At 35.7% G+C, this 16,590-nt stretch overlaps 1 protein-coding gene across 1 annotated transcript in view; it reads left to right on the top strand.

The window, feature by feature from the left end:
- Window positions 1-16,590, top strand: part of METTL25 (methyltransferase like 25) — a 93,512-nt gene that overhangs the window by 28,515 nt on the left and 48,407 nt on the right. The window contains exon 5 of the mRNA XM_014531638.1: window positions 1,274-1,421. Coding sequence (XP_014387124.1) covers window positions 1,274-1,421 — 148 coding nt within the window. The remainder of the gene's footprint in view (window positions 1-1,273; window positions 1,422-16,590) is intronic.

Here is a 16,590-nt window from a genome sequence, read left to right on the forward strand (position 1 = left end):
GACGACGATGCGGACTCCTTCCCTCCAATGCTCCGCTCGGGCTACCGCCCTCGGGGCCTGCACCCCGGGGCCCCACCGGCCGAACCTCTTCTGCATATATCTTTATGAATAAATGTTTTCAAGTTTTTTGGGTAGATACCCAAAAGAGGGGCTACACGATCATATGGTAACTATTTTTTTTTTAATTTTTAAGGGAGCTTCTGTGCTGTTTTTCATAGTGGCTGTACCAGTGTGCCTTCTCAGCAGCAGTGAACGAGGGCTCCTTTTTCTCCACAACTTCTCTGACACTTGTTGTTACTTGTCTTATTGATAATAGCAATTCTAACAGGTGTCAAGTGGTATCTCATTGTAGTTTTGATGTGCATTTGTATGCCTGCTTAGGAGATGTGTCTGTTCAAGTCCCCTGTCCATTTTTTTTAACTGTATGAACATGTTTTTATTTCTCTTGGATAATTAGCCCAGAGTTGGATTTGTAGGTCATATTGTTAGCAAGTGTATGTTTTCACTTTATGGTAAGCTGCCAATGTTTTCCAAAGTGCTTGTACCATTATTATCCTCATTTTACAGATGAGGAAATTAAGGCACTGAAGAATTAAAAGAAAATTGGTATATTGATCAAGATTCCGTGAGTACATGCAGCTGTACCCATTCAGTATGTGTATACATTAAAATTAGGCTTTGAAACAGTTCATAGGAGAATATTCAGATAAAACGGATGTTATAAAATTTAGAACAAAAATTGTTATATTGAATTTAAAATTATTATATTTGATGCAAGGAATGAACTAAGTAAACTTTCTTGGTGTTGAAGTAGAAATGTTAATTTGGCACCTTTTATTTGTTTTTTATTACAGTTTTTTATAAGTTTTAATGGTTAATTTGTGCAGAAGTGAATTTTAAAAAAATATTAGTAAGGTATAAATGTGTCTCAAATCACAAGTTTGTCATAGTCATGCATGCTCCATTTGATTAGTCCAATCTTTACTTTGGCTAGTTGTGAAACAGAAAAGAGAAAATTCAAATGGGTAACCAAAAACAGTAGAAAAATCAACTCAAAAGTATTTAGTTGTGATAAATGATCACAGTCATTTTGTCCACAAAGGGAATCATTATTTGTTATAAAAATAAATTAAAACCACTGTATATTCTAGGTAGAATTTGGTCATTTTTAAAAGCTCCATATATTCTAATGAACATTTATAATCTTCACCTGAGATGTCTTTTTAGCCCTCCTTTTAATTGCCAAAATTTGTTTTTCTTCTCATTTTTAAAGGATTGCTTGATGGTAGGTCTACATACTTGTGGTGATCTTGCTCCAAATACTCTACGAATATTTACTTCCAATTCTAAAATCAAGGGAGTTTGCAGTGTGGGTTGTTGCTACCACCTCTTATCTGAAGAATTTGAAAACCCACATAAAGGTACAAAGTTCTCCACATCTTATAATTTCATTTATTTCAGCATAATTGCTGCTTTCTAGCTCTCTATCTTTTTTGTTGACATTGTTGTCATTTTGAATTAACACTTAAAATAATATCTGATATTCTTGCAATTTTAATATTATTATATCAATTGAAACTTGATGCACTATCACCTTATGCATTTTGTTATACTTCCTTTGCTCATTAAATGGTTTTAGTGTATGCTGAAAACTGCAAATATTTGAAATTTTAATGTGGTATATATTTTACAGAACTTCTATTTAAAACTACTTGTAAGATATACATTTACTAAAATAGTAAAACTAAATTATTTTGTCATGAATATAGAGTTGCAAGGTTTGCTTTCATTTTCAAAACCTTTTCAGTTTTGTGAGGAATATTGATATTTCTCAAAAATTTTTTCTTACTGTATTTTTAAGAATTAACATATTATGATTTTAAAAGCTGCAAAACTGTGCAATGGCATTAAAATAATGGTATTCAAACTGTGCTTCCTGGGCTGAGATGCTGCCTGATGAGCAAAGTACATAGCAGGATTTAAAGCACCACATATAGCCCTGACAGGTTTGGCTCAGTGGATAGAGCGTCGGCCTGCGGACTGAAGGGTCCCAGGTTCGATTCCAGTCAAGGGCATGTGCCTTGGTTGCAAGCACATCCCCAGTAGGGGGTGTGCAGGAGGCAGCTGATCGATGTTTCTCTCTCATTGATGCTTCTAACTCTCTATCCTTTCCCTTCCTCTCTGTAAAAAAATCAATAAAATATATTTAAAAAATAAAAATAAATAAAGCACCACATATACCTTCATCCATAGCAGCTCTTTTTATATGTTATATCTCTTAATAAGATATGGTTTCAAAACTGCTGGTTCAGATCAGATGTTTATTTAGTTTATGAATATTAGCAGTTTTCTTTTCTATTAGTTTAATGAAGTCTTATCAACATCCAGTGTCCCTTGCTAAGAATTCTTAAGCTAGGAAGTTGTGTGCATATGGATTCTGGTTCAGATCAGATGTTTATTTAGTTTATTAATATTAACAGTTTTCTTTTCTATTAGTTTACTGAAGTCTTTATCAACATCCAGTGTCCCTTGCTAAGTAAGAATTCTTAAGCTAGGAAGTTGTGTGCATATGGATGGTATTATTTGTTCTTTTCTCAGTTTTAAAATCCAGATGAATAGGAAATTTCTAATTTTTATTTAGTTGTGTATAAGAGGTAAAAATTATCATTATATAGTTCTACTGAAATTTGACTGGGTGAGACAGAGGTCATCCATTAGACCTGGCAAAGGTTTTTATAAAAAAGAGTTCATCGAATTTGATTTTTTTATGTCAGAGTTTTTAAAAGTATCTTTTATAAAAGGTGTATAGAAGAAAAATTTTGAATATATAGAGATATATCAATTGAGAGATAAAAAATTGGCAAAAATTTAATAGTTTAATTTAGATGGAGCATATATGTTTTTCTTGCCATTCTTCTAATTTTATTCAGAGTACAAAAATCTTCAAGATAAAAATTTGGAGAAAATAGTGAACCTAAAAAAAGAAAAAAATATAGTTACAATAAAATATTTACCCAAATATCTATACTATATTACAATCTTTTTGTGCATCTTTTCTAAAAGAAAGAAAAAAACTCTTTAATACAATCAGAATTTTACTGCTTTTAAAATATTAAATGTATAGTGTTTTCCTGGACCAACAATAGCATAAGATTTTATGAAAGGGAGGTATGGTTGTTAGTTTCATTGCACCTCTTCTGTAGGTGTAATGAAATGAGTTTTTAAAAATTTATTTTTGTTGAAAGTATTACAGATGTACCATTTCCCCCCTCATTCCCCCTCACCCCATTGACCCTCTCCACTATCCCACCCCCTCCCCAGGTCTTCACTGCACCATTGTCTGTGTCCATGGGTTATGCATATATGCATATAAATTCTCTGGTTAATCTCTTCGCACCCCTGCCTTCCCTCTGAAATATGTCAGTCTGTTCCATGCTTCAATGTTTCTGGTTCTATTTTGTTCATCAGTTTGTTTTGTTTATACATCCCTGCCTTCCCTCTGAAATATGTCAGTCTGTTCCATGCTTCAATGTTTCTGGTTCTATTTTGTTCATCAGTTTGTTTTGTTTATTAGATTCCACATATAAGTGGGATCATGTGATACTTGTCTTTCTCTGTCTGGCTTATTTCACTTAGCATAATAGTCTCCAGGTCACACCGTGCTGTCTCAAAGGGTAAGAGGTTCTTCTTTTTTACAGCTGCATAGTATTCCATTGCGTATATGTACCACAGTTTTTTTTTTATCCATTCATCTACTGATGGGCATCTGGCCTGTTTCTACATCTTAGCTATAGTAAATGACACTGCTAGGGTTTCTTTAATAATAAGCTCCATTGGGAGTGGGTGTAGACAGTTGGTGTGTCTTTTAATTCAGAGGTATTGTCCTTCAGTATATTAACTTCAGCTGCCTGCTTCCTTCTTTCCTCTTTATCATCATGCTCCCAAAGATGCCTTCTCCTTCCAAAGGCCTCCTCTCTTCTTTAGGCAGTACCTTCTTAAGACTATCATCTCTGATCCTGTTGGACCCTTGAGGCCATTGCACTGCATCTTCAGGTCACAGACCCACTTTCAGTATTTCCCACCATTTTGAACAAGTGACTAGGAATAGGGAAAAAAATCACTGTTGCTACACTGGCAGCTGCATTTTATACTAGTAGAAGATAATAAGCACTATGCTTGGCACTTTATCTATATATATAAAAGGCTAATATGCTAAGTGTCCGACCAGCTACTATGATGTGCACTGACCACCTGGCCTGTGCCCTCTAGCAATCCGGGACCCCTTAGGGGATGTCAGAGAGCTGCAGGCCAGGCTGAGGGACCCCACCAGTACACAAATCCATGCACCGAGCCTCTAATGTAATAACAAATAATAATACAAGAATAAACTGTGTTTTACGTACTCACAACTGTAAACCTATTTTTGCCCACCCCTCTATACTATATAGTACTAGTATTCCTTACTAAAATAGAAATCCACCACTATACAGTTTGATCATTATATTTTAACTAACTTACAAGGCCAGATGTTTGTATGCACACGTTAGCATATTTCCTGTCATATATCCAGCACTAGGTGCCATGGAGTTATATCTCTGAGTGATCAAGTATGTCATGTGTCTCTCCCTTCACATCTTACACACCTAACCCTCACCCTCACTTTGTTTGCACAGCTGTTTTTGAGTTTGAATTGGGGCAGTGTTGCCCTTTGGGATGTAAATTTGAGTTATTAATAGTCCAACATAGTATACTAGAAAAGTCTGGTATGTATACTGCAACTTTTTATGATGATATGTACTATGTAAACATTATGCGTTTTACATGAATATGTTTACCCAATACACTGTGGTAGACCATAGAGGTGGTCTTTCATGAATGTCAATTTTCAAAAGTACCTCAAAGCTCTCTGAGCCACTATGAATACCAAAGTTAGACCATATGTTTTAAAAACTGCCTTTAAATATTTATATATTATGGGCCAGTAGTTCCTAGGAGAACAAGAAATACCAGAAACAGTTTATTGCAGTGCTTTATAGAATATATATATTTGTTTAAGCTTGACATGTTTCATTGTTTTGTCTTAATATTGATTATTATCATAGTTAATTCTTCAATACTTATTTCTTCCCCTAGAAGTCGGAGAGAGAATTTCTTTTGGTGGTTTTTTCCCAGAAAGGTAGAAACACACTGTAGGAAACACTACTGGTTACCTGTCCAGATCCACATACCTCTTCCTCCTCACTAACTGATTTTGTTCAGGCGTAGGTTATTGGGAAAACTGAGCCCTTCTGTAGCCTCACAAGCTGGTGAATCTGAATCTAAATTATTACTGTAATTCCATGTGTATAGTAATGGATAAGAGACACAGTTCTCAACAGTGAGGTGTGAGGAGCATGTCTTCTAGGAGGTTTCCTGGAATGTTTGTTTGTTGTTCTTAAAACTGAACAGAAGACAAGAACATCACTTTCCTTCTCTGCCTCTGGACTTGGTCATCCATATGTGTTTGTTCAGCCTACTATGTATTCTGTCAGAAATTGGTATTAGTGCTCTGAGTCCTGCAAGCCCAGTCTGAGGGATGAAAGATAATTTTACTTTTCCTGGATCATTTCAGAGACTTAGGAGTGCAGGAGAGGAAAGAAAGAGCTCAGACCCCATATAGTCACACCAGCTGCTATCACTGAGCTTCTTCCTTGGCCTAATAGGAGCCCCTTCTAGGAGCAAGCGTTGTCATGGAATAGATTTGTGCTTTGTCTTTCCCTAGGAAGCCTTCTAGTATTATTAGTGCCCTCCAGAAAACTGCAGAACATTAGAGTCAAATATAAATGGTGTAACCTCTGAAAGCCTTTAGTCTACTTTCATGTTTGTTCCCAGCTTTAATCTGTTACAGGACATGAATGTGATTCTCCCAGAGATCCCTCCATTTACTTTTTTTTTTTTTTTTTAAATCAGGGGAGGGCTGCAGATCATCTTTTAATGGCACCTTTCAATCTGGTCCTGCCGTTTTTATATCAAACACATTTGTCAAGGACATATGATATCTATTCTATTGTAGATTGTACTTCAATTTATGTTACCAGTAGGAATTTACTGGAGGAGACTAGATATGTATATAGTCGCTGTCTTTGTGGATTAACAGTTGGTTTCATCACTGTAAATGTAGAGGCACTTCATCTGGAAATGTGTCTGGAGGTTGAATAAAAATATGTTGAGCACTAGAGGCCCGATGCACGAAATTCATGCAAGGGCCTTGGCCCCAGCCCCTGCCCACCGCCGCTGCTGCCACGGCCAGGGGGCCTCTACTGCCTCTGCCTTGGCCCTTACCCACTGCGGCTTTGTCCAGAAGGAAGGACGTTTGGTCTAATTAGCATATTATGCTTTTATCATTATAGATATTATTTGAAAATTTAAAATATCCTATATAATAAAAGCCTAATATGCAAATTGACCAAATGGTGGAACGACCGGTGGAACGACCGGTTGCTATGATGCACACTGACCACCATGGGGCAGACGCTCAACGCAGGAGTTTCTCCAAGCCCACAGGCCCCAGGTCAGCCAAGGCGGTGCCAGCGCCCCCCGCCCCCAATTGCCCCACAGAGGGAGGCAACCAGCAGTGGCGGCAGGGGGCGGGGCTGGCTGGTGAGCAGGCTGGCGCTGCCCCCTGATCACTCCGCCAGTTGCCTCCTGCAGAGGGAGTCGACCAGCAGCAGCGGCAAGGCGATCGGGGGGTGGGGCCGGCGAGTGGGCATTGCCAGGCCAGCCAAGGCAGGTGACAGTGGGGGCCTCCCGATCGCCCCACCAGTCACCCCACAGATTGGTCGTGATTGCCGGCCAGGCCTAGGGACCCTACCTGTGCACGAATTTCGTGCATCAGGCCTCTAGTTATTTAAAAATAAGCTTCTTTTAATTTTGAGATCTTTCAGTATGTAATATTAACAAGTCATAAGACAGTACTAGCTAGTTAATATCATCATTTAAGCAGGTATTGTATCATCCAGAAAGGTGTGACTCATTTCTTAATCAAGTTAGTAGGAGTGAATTAATCCCATTGCAAAAATTCAGTTGCTATCTTTTCAGTAAAGATTTGACAGTACTTTCTATATCATATAATATGTATTTTATTAAATCTTTCTGTTTGCTATGGGTGTTTAATGCTAGAAGTTTAGAGGATGTAGAGCAGTGGTTCTCAACCTTCCTAAGCCGCGACCCTTTAATACAGTTCCTCATGTTGTGGTGACCCCCAATTTCATTGTTACAGATTGAACATAATTAAAGCATAGTGATTAATCACAAAAACAATATGTAATTATATATGTGTTTTCTGATGGTCTTAGGCGAGCCCTGTGAAAGGGTCGTTTGACCCCCAAAGGGGTCGCGACCCACAGGTTGAGAACCGCTGATGTAGAGGAATAAAGCATGATTTCTCTTTTCAAAAAAGCATGTATTTCACTTCCATCTTTAGTGTGGTGGGAGATGTGACTTTTTTCTGAGGAACCCTCTTATTACAGTTCAGCTAGATCTCAGGTAAATTAAAACATGTATTTTTTAAGCATTGCTGAATGTACACAAAAATGGGGGGGAGGATTCTTTGTGGATCAAGAAAAATCACAATAAGAGTTAAAAGGAGAGAAGGAAGGAGAGGAGTTGAAACCAGATCAGGGAACTGTGAGCCATAAAGGTGCAGACAAGTGTCCTGAGGCAAACGCTTATCACACTGGAATCTAGACACTAATATTAGGCTTCTGCATGGTGGGGAGCTGAGCCTGAAAAGTCTATACTAAGCTATGGCATTGAATGAGATAAAGCAGTCTTCATTCAGCTCCATGTAGAAGCAAATTCAAATCCTTGTGGGGGAATACTCCCAAATTCAGGCCCTTGGAATTTCTACAGATTAAAATCTACCAAGTATAAGTTCAAAACTAAATATAAAAAGTGTGGCAAAAGTAGGTTTACAGTTGTTGTAAAGGAAAATAATACAATAATTAATAAATACTATAAGAATAAACTCTGTTTCACATACAATTGTAAACCTATTTTTGCCCCACCTTGTATACATTACATATAATGTATACTGTATATGTATCCTATCTTTTATCCCTCCTCCCCATTCAACTAAAAATACTGATTATTGTTAAATTTTCTTTCCTGAAAGCACTGACATACTGGAAAGATCCATAGTACTTATTAAAACAGTATATAGGAGAATGCAGGAGCCCACAAGGAAGATGGAAACACTGAAGCTACAAAGGGTATCTGTGTATCATGGCAAACTTGAACTTTGTTTTTATAGCCCTACAAAGGGTAGGTAGGGTACAGATGATAAAGCCTATACTTACACATGCAGAAGGGGGTATCATATAACAAATATATATAACAAATGCTCAACAAAGAAATAACACAAAAGTATAGATTATGAAAAAAACGGATTCAGCACTGGTTAAAACTAAAGAAATAAGGCACTTGATAAGACATCTTGAGATGAAATAATTATGTTGACAAAGGAATTTGGGAATTCTCGGGGTACTGGGCTGGCTTTGCCCTTCTTAGCAAAGAGAAGCAGCAAAAGGTTAGAGAAGAAGGTTTACATTCCAGAGACTACGGGAGTAAGATGATGAGAACACACTATCCTGGCGAGACAGAGGTCTTATTTAATTTTAAATCGACACAAACTCACATTTCTTTGTGATCATAAATTATAATTCCTCTTTGGTATTCCTTGAAAGAAACAAAAAGCTTCCAAATATTCACCTGTTAACTATGAAGTTCTTATTTCTCTCCCAAGCAGGTAATGTTTAACCACAACACATATAATTGCCAGAAGATTGTAAAATGTTTGTGGAAGAAATTATATTCTCTTGAATATAGTAGTAGTTTCACATTTTTTAAAACTCAGATCTATAATAAGAAATACATTTTACACATTGTCTGGTATGTAAATTATATAAATAAATAAATAATAAATAAATAGATAAAACTGGTACTGAAATTTTACAAAAAAATACTCTTTTTTGTTGTTGTTAATAGTTGTTCTTTGAAAAGTACTGGCTCTTACAACACAATGCATGCCAATGTTTTTATTCCATTTCTTTCTATTAAATTTTATAAAATGTTGGTCACAATCCACTAAATTGACTTCATGTCCCATTAATGATTATAGCCAGTGGTGTGATGGTAAATGTTTAATGGTTGGCTCTGCCCCAGAATAAAAGCCCTAAAATCAATGTTTCCTGATTTCCATGGTGTAAATACACCCAGCGTGGCCAATTTCAAGCTACCAGCCTGATGTCACTGAAGGCTGCACTGGGAAAGGATGACACAGTCAGCTCTCCCCAGAGCCACCTCAGCCAGCTTCATCACACCACTGGCTGTAACCCACAGTTGAAAACAAATATAAGTTTATGTTTGTTTTAAGTTAAGTGAATATGCTCATTTAAGCTGTAAATCACCTTATCTGTTAACTGTCCCAAAGAGTGTCTGGTATGTAGCAGATGCTGAATATATATTTGTTAAAAGAATGAATTGCTTTGTTTTGACAAATATAAAAGAATATTTATGTCTCCCTAAGTTTGTTTCTTTTCAGTTCAATTTTTACATAAGAACTTCAATTTCTCAACTGATTATCACAGGGATTTTTTCAGATTCATAAACTTCAGAGTTGGGAGAGTAAATATTTTTCTTCATTTATATGTATTATGATGCCTACTACATCATTTGGTATGACTTGAATTTTTTTCTAAGAATTATAGCACAAATTTTGAGAAAATGGAAAAATCAACAATAAATTACAATTACATTTTAAAATCTTTAAATAAAAGAAAACTTTAAAACCAAATGGATGATAAATGATTGATTGTATCTGAAATTAATTCTTGTCAGAGAACTTTCTTTTAGCCTTTCTATAAGTCATTCATATTTGATCCAGAATCTGGATATTGGGGCCTAGAAACTCCTTAGCAGCTCCTATTAACTTAAAACTAATCTTAAATTAAAATGAAGACTAAAATTATGAGAACAGAATAGCTGATTTAGGAACAACAACATTGGGCATTGAGACTATCAACAAACATTTATTCAATATAAAATGTGCTGAAATTTGGGAAACACTCAAGAAACTGCATACCCACCAACTGCCCACTTTGCTAGATACCAGGGATTTCTAGATAAAATGATTTAAAGCAATATACAACCCAATGGGAAGACATATAACAGGTCAGTTGTAATGCTGTGTGATAGGTACTATCTATAATAATAAAAGGGTAATATATTAATTAGACCGGATGTCTTCTGGACTTCATTCCAGATGTCCTTCCTGATGAAGCGGGGGCTGGAGGGAGGTCAGCTGGGGTCCCAGGTGCTTGCAGGCGGCCTGGGGGAAGCCATCTGGGGTCCTGGGTGCCTGTGGTTGGCCTGGGAGAAGCCAGCCCAGGTCCCAGGTGCCTCCCAGCAGCCGGAGGAGGGAAACCCAGGTGCCGGGTCCCGGGTGCCGGAGGGAATCCATTGCCCTCAGCCAGGGGATGGAAGGCCTACTCTTGCACGAATTTTCATGCATTGGGCCTCTAGTATTAAATAAGTTATTTGGAAGCATAGAGATAGTGATACCTAAATGCTCAAGGGAGTGGAGTCTAAGAACACCACATAGAAGAAGAAACTCTTGGACTAAAATTTTACTTCTGTCTCTGTAGTGCTGTAGCCTTGGATAAATTAGTTAATCTTTGTGGATCACCTGTAAATTAGTGAAAAGAAAGGGGTTAAATTAGATGGTCTTGGAGGTCTCTGATGACTAATCATATGATCCTGTGACTTGAATGTAACTTTTTGAAACATGCCTTTTATTTCAGCTGAACCTCACCTCTATTTATGATGATGTTTAGTTTCAGTTTTAATCTTTTTTAAAAATTATATTGGGTTTGCATAAACAAATACTCTGGTTTTCTGCTATGATTCTGTACTTGAATGATAATGTGAAGTTTTTGAAAATCATTTTTTTTAAATCTATGCCAGTGTAATAATGGCCATAAATTTTATTTTTCCCAAAGTTTTATAAGTTTACTTTTTAAGAAGTAAAATTATGTAATAATGATTCACAGTAAATGCATATTTAAGTTTTCATTTACTTAACTATTAACAGTTTATTAGTTTGTTCAGTAATTCAGCCACAGGCTATCGGGAGCTATCTCAGCTTGACTAAGGTATTGGTCTTGTAATCTTAGAGCAGATAAGTAGACAATATTGTTAGCCTTGTATATTTAACTGTTTATAAACTTTTGTTACATATCACTTTACTTCTCACCATTTAACTGGGATTATGTCTCAGAAAAATTCTTGCCAATTAATATGGGATGAACACAGAGATTTCTAGATGTACTTGGCAGTCTTCGCACAATTACCTCACACAAACAGCTGTATCTGATCTTCAGTCAGTTGTGTGTTTTCTAGAGTGTTGGCACTGATTTTACTTATATCACAGGGCATCTTTTGCTTCCTAGAAGTAGTTAGATATAGAGTTTTAATACATTTTCCCATTTCTTTTGCACCTCATTATTTTTTGTGACTAATATAAAGTGGTTCTTGAAGCTCATGCAGATTGCATATATATATTCAGCATTATAAAAAGTTCTCTGTGTTTATGATAAATAAAAGAAGTCAAGAATGTAATTAAATCTAAAATAGAAAATTAATATATCCACTTAAAAGAAGTAGTAAAGAGAAATAGTGTATGCTTCAGTGATAAAATCAAAGCTGATAGAAATTCTGTCTGGAAAGTTGACTATCAAATGAATATAAAACAGACTTTTCAAAAACTTAATAAATTTACTTATTTTTTAAGTATAGTTGGTATGCAATATTATATTAGTTTGGGGTGTATAATACTTGATTTGACATTTATGTACCTGGAAATGCAGTCACCACACTAAGTATAGTAATAATCTGTCACCATGCTAACTTATCACAATATTATTGACTATACTATTCACCATTTTCACTCCATTCTCCTTCCCTCTGGCAACCATTGTTTGATTTCTGTTTATATAAGTCTGGTTTTGTTTTGTTCATTTGTTTTGCTTCTTTAGATTCCACATGCAAGTGAAACCATACAGTGTTTGTCTTTCTCTGACTTATTTAATTTAGCCTAATACCTTGAGGTCCATCCATGTTGTCACAAATGGCAAGATTTCATTATTTTTTATTGCTGAGGAATATTTCATTGTATATGTATACTGTATCTTCTTTATCCATTCCTCTTTTGATGGACACCTAAGTTGCTTCCATATGTTGGCAGTTGTAAATAATGCTGCAACAAACATAAGGTGCATAAATGTTTTCAAATTAGTGCTTTCATTTTTTTCAGATAAATACTCAGAAGTGTAATTGCTGATCATACATTATTTTAGTTTTTTGAGCAATTTCTATACTGTTCTCCATAGTGCCTGCATAAGTTTGCAGTTCCACCAACAGTGCATAAGGATTCCCTTTTTTCCCCATCCTCACCAACACATGCTATTTGTTGACTTTTGATAATAGCCATTCTTAGGGATATGAGGTGGTATTTCAATGTGGTTTTGATTTGCATTTCCCTGGTGCTTAGTGATGTTGAGCATCTTTTCATATGTCTGTTGGCCATCTGTATGTCTTCTTTAGGAGAAATGTCCTCTGGCCATTTTTTCAAAACAGGATTAAAAAGAACTAACTTACATTTTACTAGTTTTATAAACAAATTTGGATTTGTATACTTTGGAGCAAATGATCTTGAAAAATATTTTGTTATAAATATGTATTCTCACATTTTTCCCCCATGATAGACAAATTTTAAGCAAGTTGTCCAATTTTTTCTCTTTCATCAGACTGGCACAGTGAATAAATTTTTCATGGGAAACAACGTGATTTATAATATTAATGTCAACACTGTCTCATTGACTTAATATTTCAGATGTTCCATTTCAAGACTAGACTCTTGATAAAAGATTATACGGAATCTATAAGAACAAGCAGAGGAAACTTGTCTTGCAGAGTGAGAAGTGCCATTGGGAAGCTGCTATCATAGTTTTTGTCAGGCCAACAGTGTTTTCTCTCAGCACCAAACTTTGCCATTATTATAGCCATGCATGAACATACCAAGACAGTAGTATCTAGACTGATTGCATTAAGAAACAGTGTTTTATGCCCAGCTGGCATGGCTCAGTGGTTGAGCGTTGACCTATGAACCAGGAGGTCACCTTTCTATTCCCGGTCAGGGCATATGCCTCAGTTGTGAGCTTCATCCCCAGTGTGGGGTGTGCAGGAGGCAACCAGTCAGTGACTCTCTCATCACTGATGCTTCTATCTCTCTGTCCCTCTTCCTTCCTCTCTGAAATTAATAAAAATATATTTTAAAAAAGAAACCATGTTTTATTATAGACATGACTCTGTTAAAGTAATATATATATTCTTAACTGAGTGTTTAGGGGGTTTTTTGTGTATAAGATACTTTACATATTCCCTTGAGATTACATAGCTATACTTTTAACCAAAGGATAAGTGAAGTACCAATGTATTGATGATATAATAGAACTAGAAGTGTAAGAAAAATGAGACACTCTCTAGCTCCTTAGGGAGCTTATGATATAGTGAGGAATTTAGAAGGAATTACATAGAACTTTCATGTATGTTTGAGAGTGATATATTCATGCCCCTATGGATCTTAATCAGCGAGGAACATTAACTATTGAAAAAAATGAATGAAAGGAGTAATGAATGATGAGCATCTAAACCAAGTGCTATTAAAACTAGAAGAGGGAGTAATTCTTCATGAAGGAAAGCTTTCTAAAAAAGGTGACATTTGGTCTTCATTTAGAAAGATGGATGAGATAGGGAAAGAGGTTTTGAGAACGTTGTGGAGAAAGGCATAGAGGCAGAAACTATGTTGTATGTTCTGAGTAAGGCAATTCCATATGGATATATGGCAGAGAGTAAGGTGGGAGTGAAGGTGAAGTTATGAAAATATGAAAAATAAATAATAACAATAAATTTTCTTTAAAAATAAAATATAGCATGAAAGAAAAACAAATTAGGGCCAGATTGTGAGAGCTCTGAATGGTATGCTGAGACCTTTGAATATTATTCAGTAAGAGACAAAGTATACTTTGTTCCATAAAAATATCTTTTATGTATTTGTTTAATGCAAAAGAGTTGCATAAATTCATCTACATTTTTTAGCATGGAGCTAGATCAGAGACAGGGAGACTAGTTAGGAAGCAGCTGTGAATGTCAAAGCAAGGATACATTAGATAAGAATCATAGAAGTCAATAACTGCTAGGACTTTTCAAAGGTAAACCAACTGACTTGGTGACAGAAGGTGGGGAAATGGGTGGGGGGAGGGGCAATGAGGGGTAAAGATAATGGCAAGGTTTTAGCTTGGTTGATTCTATAATGACATATTATTGGGGAAAGATCAGATTTGTGGGCTCAGGAAATTAGTTTGGTTTTGCATATATTTAATTTTAGAAATGTTAAGCAAACAGTTTAAAATTTTTATTTAGAAATTCAGAAAGAAGATACTGGAGATATGTAGAGATTAAATTTAAAGGAGTAGATGTTAATTGCTCAAGAAAAGAATTTAAAGAGTGGAAACAGAAAACTTGCCATAATGTAATATTGAGTACACTAACATTTGAAGAGTGGGCAGAAGAAAGGGCCTTTGAAAAGAAGAACCTGTTATCAAAACCAAAAGAGAAACAAGTTTTAACAGAGAATTTTAATACTATGAAATTTATGGACCGGTCAAATAAAATGATGGCCAAGATTGATTATTTTTGTTGACTTCAGAGATGGCATTCTAAAGAGTGGAAAGCCAGAACAGATTGTATTAGTTTAGTCATTCTCTATTAATTAAATAAACAGTTTCTTTTATCCTACTAAGTACCAGGTAATGTAAAACTCATAGAAAAATAACTTCATAGTGCAGAAGTAGAAGTAAATATTAATTTTTTAGAATCACAGTCATTATAACATTATTCAAGCACTTATTATGTACTTAGCACTGTTTTAAACCCTTACCTACATTTTTATTTAATATCAAAACTGTTGCAGTAGTTTTCCTCTCTGCATATAGGGAAACTGAGTTATAAAGAGAGTAACTTTCCCAAGATGACACAAAGCTGGTAAGTATGGTAGCCAGTTAAAATAATAAAAACACACATTGATCAAAGCTGCTATGAAGCAGTGCTAATGGATAGGCTAAAAACATAACATAGCAATGCTAATGAAGAAAAGCTTGGGTAGTGGGGAGGCAAAGTTAAAAAATTAATTGTGAAACTTCCATGAGAATATTGGATATAAGTTTTGTTAGTTTGCTATGACAAGTAATTCTTGAGGTTAAGTTACTTGTTTTATAAACATCTATATTCATTATCACCTATTTTAGCACGTATCTTTTTTCTACAATAGTAGTTCATTCATTCTTTCATTCATTCAAAAATATATATTGAATTTGAGATAGCACCAGTGAACAAAAAAAACAAAAATCCCTGTGTACAGAGAGTTTACATTATATTTTAATGGAGACCAGGGCAATTGTGTGGGTTGGGATGGGGGTAGACACAATAAACAATAAATAACTTAAGTAAATAAATTAAATAGGGAGACAGAGGTAGCCTCATTAAATGGTGAGATTTCAGCAAAGAGTTGAAAAAGGTAAGTGAGTTACAAAGTGGATAGCTGGGGGAAAATCATTCCATACAAGAAGACAATCTGGTGTGTTTGAGGAATAACAAGAAGCCAGAGTGGAGATGAGGGAACAGTAGGAGAGGAGAGGAGATAAGAGAGGTCAGAGCTTTGGGTGGAGGGTTGTATAGAGCTCTGTAGGACATTACAAGTCTTTTACTTTAAGAGAAATGGGAATCAGGGAGTTAAACAAGCAGATGGTACACATCAATTAGAATAATTTGAATTTTGTTTACAAATGGATTATTTACAAAGATACGGGTGAAGAGGAGGGGAAATAGTGTAGAAATTGGCAGCTTACCATGCCTGTGTAAGGGGAGAAAGAAATAACTGAAACCTTAAAGGAGAATGACTTAAGAATTGGCTGGCTTTAGAGGTGACCTTCAGTCAGTGGGTGGCTGCCTCTCAGAGAGGCAGCCAAAAGTATGAATATTCTGACCTTAGTCTTTTCTGTCTCCAATCTTCTACCTAGACTCACCATTGGTCAAACACAGTCAACAGCTAGATGGTATAGGAACCAATTGACAAAGTCCATATGAGTCAGCATCCAGAGGGGTACCTCAAATGTATCTATATCATTTGTTGTGACTTGTCTTTCACCTTTCCTCAAATTTCAAAATTTCAAATTTCAGAATTCAGTCTGTCATTATCAAAATTGCATATATTCTGCAACCTCTACTCTGAAATTTCCTTTATTCTCTTTCTAATAAAAAACCTAACTTTTTCCTAAAGAAGCACACTTCCCATACACCTCAAGCAGTGGATTTTTCTGTTTCACATACCTTGTGTGAGATAATTAGCTTCCTTAATGCTACTTCTACACTGTGTATCATCTAATGCTATTTGAGAAATCACCCCAAAATTAAATGGCTTAAAGCCACATAATTTTT

Source organism: Myotis brandtii, unplaced genomic scaffold (genome assembly GCF_000412655.1).
Source record: "Myotis brandtii unplaced genomic scaffold, ASM41265v1 scaffold82, whole genome shotgun sequence".
Classification (NCBI taxonomy): Eukaryota; Metazoa; Chordata; class Mammalia; order Chiroptera; family Vespertilionidae; genus Myotis; species Myotis brandtii.